This window comes from Neomonachus schauinslandi, chromosome 12 (genome assembly GCF_002201575.2).
Source record: "Neomonachus schauinslandi chromosome 12, ASM220157v2, whole genome shotgun sequence".
In the NCBI taxonomy this organism is placed as follows: Eukaryota; Metazoa; Chordata; class Mammalia; order Carnivora; family Phocidae; genus Neomonachus; species Neomonachus schauinslandi.
This window is the reverse complement of record NC_058414.1, coordinates 23,914,960-23,924,386: the sequence shown is the minus strand read 5'-3', so window position 1 is coordinate 23,924,386 and position 9,427 is coordinate 23,914,960. Positions and strand designations below refer to the sequence as shown.

Genomic DNA, 9,427 nt, shown 5'->3' with positions numbered 1-9,427 from the left:
ATGATGAGGAATACGGCTTGGCGCATGTGGACCCAGAGCCGGAGGCACCTTCTCAGAAGTGGGTTATCAAGCAGGCAGTCCTAAATGTGACACCATAGCTCATGAGGAAAACTTGGGGCCGGAAAATTTACTCAAGCTTCCGCAGTAGATGAAATTGCAAAAAGATAGCAAAGATACAGGAGAAATGGACATTCTAGACAGATACTTAAATCTTCAGGCAAAATGTGTTCAGTCAACAGGTTTGTAAAATTTTAAAAATTTGAATTTATTAGGATTTATTAGTAACACAATTACACAGAATAAAGTTCAGGAATTCACCAATGATGGTCACCAAGATGTGCTTCTTTGTGGCTTTTTAAACAGTATTTCTCATGATTCAAATTTATTCATAGTATAGGTGAATTTCATACATAGCTTCACAATATGGATGTTACAGGTCTTCCATCGGTAAAATTAATGAAAACATATCTTTCATGAAAGGCACATAAAGAATCTAAACTAACAAATTTAAGAAAGTGTGACAATTTTGAATTTCTTTACAAAGAAGAAAAACAAATCCCCAAAATAGAACAGGTGAAAATGTAGTCTGTGGTTACCCGCCCCCCCCACACACACACATACACATACACTTCAAGAAATACACGTCAACAAAATGACAGCACATAACTCAACTTAGAAACTACTTATCCACGAAGCTTACTGAAGGACTTCTTCAAGATGAGGAAACAAAACAGAAGGAGGGTAGGGAATGCTGTTCATGTTGTTGAAATGAGGTCACAGAGACACGTTGTGAGGAATCAAAAGAAAAGACTATCAAAATTCAATATCGAGCTGACATGTAAGACTTATTTCAGGACACATACAATCACTGACTTTATAAATACTACTACTCATTTTCTAAGTGTAATTGCCTGTTTCATTCTCAGAAATAATAGCACAATTTAAAAAGATATTAACTCAAGCAAGTGGAGGAAATTTGAATAGTCTAAAGGAAGAAAGTAATTTTAATATAGTGTGATAATTAAATTTGAAACTAGCTACATATATGAACTTAAAGCTTGCATTATATCAGCAGCAGAAAAATGAAAGGTCTTTCTTGTTATCTTCCAAATAAGGAACTATCATGTATACTAGGTACAAGGGATTTCCCAAAGGAAATACACAAATGAATGTCTCAAAATTCATTATGCAGACATATTTTTTACCCACAAAATGCTCTCAGATAATCCACCTAAACTTAGTTATAAATAAAAATGTAGTTATTTAAAATGTATAAAAATTAATCTGGCATCACCTTTAAGGAAATGCATGAATACCATCCAAATATTAAAATTCAAAGTGAAAACAAACCAACTGAATAAAAATTGTTTATAGTAAGTCTAAGGGAGTATATCCTCAGAAATCTGAAATTTTAGTTTTTCAAACCAAATCCAATGTAGAATCAGATCAGCATGCACTCTTAAAAGAAAAATTAAAATGCATACAATGTTTACATAACTGAACCAAAGGCAGGTATATTCATCCTCTCAAGAACATTTCAATAAAACACACTGAATTTAAAGAACAAATCATGTTATTAAAATAGTCTGTGCAATGTTTATACAAATAACTTCAATAGGATTATAAGTATACATATAATCAAGATAAGGACTGCAATGTTTCCTATTTTTAATTACTATACTTAAAACTTTACAGGACATGAACATAAATAAAGCTGTTTAAAACTGGCAAACACAGTAATAGTCTGTCATTCGGTACAAAGTACTTAATATTTCTGAAATGACCAAAGCCATCACGCTAGAATCTTAAGTTGCCACTCTTAAAGCCTAAAAGTAGTGTGGAAAACTAAAGTTATAAATACATGTATACATACATTTGCATATTTACACTTACGCAGAAATCATCAATACACTAGAGCCGAGCGTTAACACTGCCCTTAGTTTCACACTGCAAGACCACCTCTCACATTTAAGAAAGATCCTTCTGTTCCTTTCAGTTAAAAAAAAAAGACACAACAGAACAACTTTGGTCAGGTCCCAGATGCATTGCCGTATACTACATTCTTGTGTTGCTGCAAGACTCTAGTTTAGAGAGATCCACATATAAGCACTCATTTGGTTTGAAAATGCATTTTTTCCCATTAACTGCAAGACTCAGAAGAGACCACAATCTTTTAGATTATTTTTTATGATGACATCTGTTACAGCATCAAAAACAAACTGCACATTCTTAGTATCTGTGGCACATGTGAAGTGGGTGTATATTTCCTTTGTGTCCTTTCTTTTATTGAGGTCTTCAAACTGACACTGAATGTATGCAGCTGCCTCTTCATATGTGTTTGAGCCTGAGATGGGAAAAGGCAAGAAAAACATAAGGCGAAAAGTTAAAATGAGTACATGGCTAAGCAAAATGGACCTGCAAATACTGAAGTCCGTTTCATACATACAAAATATGTGGATTCTGTCACTGTGTTTTTCCTTCTGGGATGAGAGAAATGATTTCTTCTAAATGAAAAGTACCCAATGTTAATTACCTTTTCATGACTGTCAGTCAGCCTTTTAAAAAAAAAAACAAAAACCCACAATCAAAAGTATGGTATTCCATGCTCCCCAGGGTCTTTGTCCCTGCCAGATTCAAATACCAGATCTCCCTTTTTTCTTCTCCCTTATATGCTCCATCCCAACACCGAGCCAACTCCCTTCCCTGATGGTGGCATGCCATTTCCCTTCTAGTCTAGTGGTTGGTCAAGAAATATTGGCTGAATGCTGATCAGTACTTTTTATTCCCTTTTCTCTATACACATTAATCAGCTTTTCCCATTTTTCTTTATTCAAAACCTGGACATGAGTCTCCAGTGTGGCTTACGGCCATGAGGTTAAAGACTTCTGAGTACAAACACTCCAGAAGTGGTCCGTATCTAAAGACAATCACATGCATATTCTGTGATGCAGCAATACTGTCTCGGTGTGCCCTGGACAGAACCACATACATATGTTCACCAGAAGACCTATAAAGACTAGTCATAGCAGAACCAATGTCTACGTTAGGAAACAACCCCAAAGTTCACTGATTATAGACTGGCAAATCTTGTATATCTGTACAATGAGCTGCCATACAGTAATGAGAAATGAGAATCAGAGTACTATTGCTATGCACAACAACATGAATGACTTCCAGAACCATACTGTGGAACAAATGAAGCCAGACACACAAAGAGTATAAAACTGTACGATTCAACTGATGTTTGTTTGGAAAAAGATGGAAAACAATCAAAATTAATCAATGAAGATGAAAGTCATAATCACTGTGTGTGGGGGGGGGGAGGATTGTGATCACTTAAGACTGAGGCATGATGGGGTTTCTGGGAACCTGGTAATATTCAGATTCTTGATCTGAATGGTGAATAGATCTGTATTTTCACTTTTTAAAATTCAGTGAGCTTCACATTTATGCTAAGTGTGCATGTATATCTATTTTATATGTGTACATATAGAATACCTCAAAGATGTTCCATTTGGGAAAAAAAAAGGTGAACTCTTTTGCAGTAATAACACAAAATTATTTGCTTGGCTTTCAAGGTCCTGCTACCCAGCCCGCTTGGTAAAGCTATTCTGACATCCTCTCCTCCACAGCTGTGGTTCATTCCATGTCAGGCCGGACCCTGTACACCAGCTCCCACCTGTGATACTCCAGCATGCTTCCCCTCCACTGGACTTCACCAGTTTCCATATCTTGGCTTTTGTAAATGCTGCTGCAACTGATATGGGGGTGTGCATATCTTTTTAAGTGTTTTCATCCTTTTTGGAAAGATTCCCAGAAGGGAATTGCTGGATATTTCAATTTTTATTTTTTGTGGGGCTCTATACCACAGTGGCTGCACCAATTTATATTCTCATCAACAGTGCAAGAGGGTTGCCTTTGCTCTACATCCTCGCCAGCACCTGTTACCTTTTTGATAATACCTATTCTAACAGGTGAGGTGATAACTCACTGTGGTTTTGATTTGCATTTCCCTGATGACTAGTGATGGTGAGCACCTCTTCATGGACCTGCTGGCCATCTGTAGGTCTTCTTTGGAAAAATGTCTATTCAGATCCTCTACCCATTTTTTAGTGGATTGTGTTTTTTGCTATTGAGTTAGAGTTCTTTATAGGTTTTCAATATTGATCCCTTATCAGATACATAATTTGCAAATATCTTCTCCCATTTTGTTGATGGTTTCCTTTGCTGCGTAAAAGCTTTACAGTTTGATGTGGTCCTACTACTTAGGTATTTTTTGCTTTTGTTGTCTTTAATTTTGATGTCAGATCCAAAAAATCATCACTAAGACCAATGTCAAGGAGCTACTGCTTGTTTTCTTCCAGGAGTTTTATGGTTTGGAGTCTTCATTTTAAGTTTTTGATCCATTTTAAGCTCATTTTTTGTGTATGGTATAATATGGTGTTCCAGTTTTCCCAGCACAATTTATTGAAGAGAATTTTCCTCATTGTATGTCCTTGGCTGTAAATTTTTTGATCATATATGTGTGGGTTTTCTTTTGGGCTCTCTATTCTGTTCCTTATATATATGTGTCTATTTTTATGCCAATGCCATACTGTTTTGATTACTATAGCTTTATAATATAGTTGAAAATCAGGGAACATGCGGACTCTAGCTCTGTTCTTTCTCAGGACTGCTTTGGCTATTTGGGTTCTTTTGTGGTTCCACACAAATTTTAGGATTGTTTATACTATATCTGTGGGGAAAAAAATGCCACTGGAATTTTGATAGGGATTGCACTGTATCTGCAGATTGCTCTGGGGAGTATGGGCATTTTAACAATATTTTTCCAATCCATGAACATGGAACATCTTTCCACTTATTTAGGTCTTTTTCTGCTTTTTTCACCAAGGTCTTGTGGTTTTCAGTGTAGAGATTTTTTCCCCTCAAATTTATTCTTAGGTATTTTTTTCTTTTTAATGCAATTGTAAATAGTACTGTTTTCTTAATTTCTTTCTGATACTTCATTACTAGTGTATGGAAATGCAAAATGTTTCTGTATATACTGTGTATCCTGCAACTTGACTGAATTCATTGATTAGTTTAATAGTTTGGTAGAGTCTTTAGACTTCAGAGATTTATATATATATATATAAATATGTGCACATAGTGACAGTATTCCTTCTTCCTTTCCATTTTGGATGCCTTTTCTTTTATTGTCTAACTGCTCTGGCTAGGACTTCTAATACTATGTTGAATAAAAGTGGCAAGACAGGGATTCCTTGTTTTGTTCCTGATCTTAGTGGAAATGCTTGCAATTTTTCATTGTTAAAGTATGATGTTAACTATGGGCTTATAAAGTATGGCCTTTATATGCTGAGGTACATATATTCCCTCTGTACCCACTTTGCTGAGTTTTTATCATAAATGAATGCTGAATTTTGTCAAAGGGTTTTTCTGCATGTGAGATAATCAAGGCTTTTATCTTTAATTTTGTTAAGGGGGTATATCATGTTGATTTGAAATGTTAAACTACTCTTGTGTCCCTGGAATAAATCCCACTACATCATGGTGTATGATCCTTTTAATAGATGCTGAATGCTGTTCACTAATATTTCATTGAGGATTTCTGCATTTATAAAGTTCATCAGGGATATTGGCCTAGAAGTTTTTTATGTCATCCTTGTCTGGTTTTGGTATCATGGTAATGCTGTCCTCATAAAATGAGTCTGGAAGTATTCCCTCCTCTTCCATTGTTTTTGCAAGAGTTTTAGAAGGACTGGTATTAATTCTTCAGTAAATGTTGGTAGGATTCATCAGTAAAGCCATTTGGTCATGGACTTACTTATGGGAGGTTATGATTACGAAGTAATTGGTCTGTTCAGATTTTCTATTTTTTCATGATTCAGTCTTGGAAGGTTGTATATTTCTAGGAATTTTTCTACTTTTTCTAGCTTGTCAAAATAAGTTTACGTTTTAATAGCAGACCACCATATGCTTTACAAATCAAAATTTAGTTTATCAAATCACAATAAGGTTGGTATTCTGAAATCCTAAAGCAATAAACTGTGTCTTAATGAAAGAAGTTAATGCAACCTATCAATTAAAAATGTTTTGGGAAAACAGCTTGCACTGAGTGCATAGCTCAACTTGCTGTATCTATTATGGGTAGTTAGCTCTTGGCACTTAGCAGTCTAACTACAAGATACATGAATAAACTCATGAGCACATTTCTCAATCTGATTTTAATTAAGATTGGCAAGGATGTGGTGGGAAGGTGCTATCTTTTCTTCACGCGCTAGAACCATCATGTATAAAGGCAGGTACAGGTGATATAACCTGGTTTACAAATGGAGACCTGCGAGGGGGTTGGTAATAGAATTGAAAGGGAGATCGAGGAGATTTGAGAAAACAAAACACATGGGTTCAGTTTGAGTTTCAGGTGCTAAAAAACACGTACATGTTCAACAAGCAGCTGGAAACGTAAGCTTGAGGCTCTAGAGAGAAATGAGAATCGACCATGGAATTTAAATGTTGAGAATAAACAAGACTATGAAAGGAGAGTGCACTGAATGTGGTGAAATGCCAACACATGGATATTTAAGTAGAAGAGGGGGAATAGTTTCTTATTCAGAAACTCAATATGTAAACCAGATTGAAAACGAAGTCCCTCTGCTTTAATAAGAGAGATGTTGTGTGCGTGTCTGGGCGGCAGAGAGAAGCGTCTCCGTTCCTGGCACCCACTTTTCAACAGCAGCCCAGGAGATTGCAGGGAACTCAACTTCTGATTTCACGAATGGGGTACTGAGACCCAGGTAAATTAACGGAAAGGCCACGGCTGTACCTCAAAGTGCAAACCATCTCCCGCAGCAGGGAGATTAACAGTCTCATTACCAGGGCTGGGATTTCTTGTGAACCTTTGCCTGACTCCCCCGAAAAGTTAACTCACGGATTCCTTCTTCATTTATCCCCTACAATTACCATTCGTGTTCCTTTGTAGTAACATGTTGCACTGCTTTTTTTATGAGTACATCTGTCTTTGAGGTTAGAATGTGTGCACACACCTATCTTACCGTGCATCACACATACCTGACACGAGATCTGGTCAATGGACGAACAAATCAGTATTTTAAATGAGTCAACATAGAAAATTGTCTAACAGCTTTCCCATATGACTATGCTATTTTCAATCATCTTAGCTACACCTCAAGGAACTACTTGTCCTTGAATGCAGTTTAATAATTTCCCTTAAAGGTAAGAATTATTAAGGCAAAGATTCAAATCTATAATTGAAATTTTGCATTAGGGTGACTTTCCCTAGAAATACATGACTTGATAAGTTATCCACAGAGAGCAGAATACCTGCATATTCTGGATAGCATATAGTGAGAGGGCTCTTTTTGATTTTTTCTTCGAAGAGATCCTTCTTGTTTAGAAAAAGTATAATAGACGTATCTGTAAACCATTTGTTGTTACATATGCTGTCGAACAACTTCATGCTTTCATGCATTCGATTCTGTAACAGAAAAGAATACAATCAATTTGTCACAAGGGCAAGGATTTTGAGAAGCATTACTTTTAAAAACATTATAATAAAATAGAGCTTAGTCAGCTAAAAACCAGCATACCACAAAAACACATTTCTGCCATTCAGGGACAAGTATGCTTGGTTACAGGTGAGATGAATGTATACACCACTCATCACTTTTTTGCATTCAACCAGTGCTCAGAGTGTCCACTATGTGTCACTCTGCCCGGGGACACCCTGCTTGCAGGACCCTGCAATCCAGAGATGCCAAGTGCAAACATCTGGAATCGAAGTTTCCATTAAAAGACAAGGAGAGGTTTTTTTTTTTTTTTATTCTTATGTTAATCCCCATACATTACATCATTAGTTTTAGATGTAGTGTTCCATGATTCATTGTTTGTGCATAACACCCAGTGCTCCATGCAGAATGTGCCCTCCTCAATACCCACCACCAGGCTAACCCATCCTCCCACCCCCCTCCCCTCTAGAACCCTGTTTGTTTTTCAGAGTCCATCGTCTCTCATGGTTCGTCTACCCCTCCAATTTCCCCCGCTTCATTCTTCCCCTCCTGCTACCTTCTTCTTTTTTTTTTTTCTTAACATATATTGCATTATTTGTTTCAGAGGTACAGATCTGAGATTCAACAGTCTTGCACAATTCACAGCACTTACCAGAGCACATACACTCCCCAGTGTCTATCACCCAGTCACCCCATCCTTCCCACCCCAACCCCACTCCAGCAACTCTCAGTTTGTTTCCTGAGATTAAGAATTCCTCCTATCAGTGAGATCATATGATACATGTCTTTCTCTGTTTGACTTATTTCACTCAACATAATACCCTCCAGTTCCATCCACGTCGTTGCAAATGGCAAGATCTCATGCCTTTTGATGGCTGCATAATATTCCATTGTATATATATACCACTTCTTCTTTATCCATTCATCTGTTGATGGACATCTTGGCTCTTTCCACAGTTTGGCTATTGTGGACATTGCTGCTATAAACATCGGGGTGCACGTACCCTTTCGGATCCCTACTTTTGTATCTTTGGGGTAAATACCCAGTAGTGCAATTGCTGGATCATATGGTAGCTCTATTTTCAACTTTTTGAGGAACCTCCATACAGTTTTCCAGAGTGGCTGCACCAGCTTGCATTCCCACCAACAGTGTAGGAGGGTTCCCCTTTCTCCGCATCCCCGCCAACATCTGTCATTTCCTGACTTGTTAATTTTAGCCATTCTGACTGGTGTGAGGTGATATCTCATTGAGGTTTTGATTTGGATTTCCCTGATGCCGAGCGATATTGAGCACTTTTTCATGTGTCTGTTGGCCATTTGGATGTCTTCTTTGGAAAAATGTCTGTTCATGTCTTCTGCCCATTTCTTGATTGGATTCTTTGTTCTTTGGGTGTTGAGTTTGATGAGTTCTTTATAGATTTTGGATACTAACAAGGAGAGGTTTTTAAAGATTAATAAATTAAACTGAACAAGCTGAAACACAATTAGCTCAACACTCTAAAGATAATGGTGAATTAGGGAAGGAAACCTCCAATCCTGTTTCCTGCCCTTCTAGTGTCTGTGGTTTCTAAGAGGACATGGATACATTTTATAGCGCCAAAATGACAAAAATGGATGTGTGATGGTATAGTGTACCTTCTGCACTGTAATTGTATGTGCCTGATTTTAAAAATACAGAAGTGCCATTTTGGGGTGCCGGGGTGGTTCAGTCAGTTGGGTGTCTGTCTGCCTTCGGTTCGGGTCATGGTCCTCGAGTCCTGGGATTGAGCCCCGCATTGGACATCCCGCTCAGAAGGGAGCCTGCTTCTCTCTCTGCTCCTCACCCCGCTCTCATGCTCTCTCTCTCTCAAATAAATCTTTGAAATGTCACTTCTGTATTTCTTTTTTAAACTCTTTTTTTT

General features: G+C 37.4%; 1 protein-coding gene across 2 annotated transcripts in view; it reads right to left on the bottom strand.

Annotated features, from left to right (window-relative positions):
• Nucleotides 1–240: 240 nt before the first annotated feature.
• GNAI1 (G protein subunit alpha i1) overlaps nt 241–9,427 on the bottom strand; it is a 95,035-nt gene continuing 85,848 nt past the window's right edge. For both annotated transcript variants that reach the window (XM_044919933.1, XM_021689577.2), the window contains exons 7-8: nt 7,342–7,495; nt 241–2,344 (exon numbers count right to left, since the gene is read on the bottom strand). In XM_044919933.1, the coding sequence (XP_044775868.1) occupies nt 2,154–2,344; nt 7,342–7,495 (345 nt within the window). In that variant the 3' untranslated portion in view covers nt 241–2,153. The remainder of the gene's footprint in view (nt 2,345–7,341; nt 7,496–9,427) is intronic.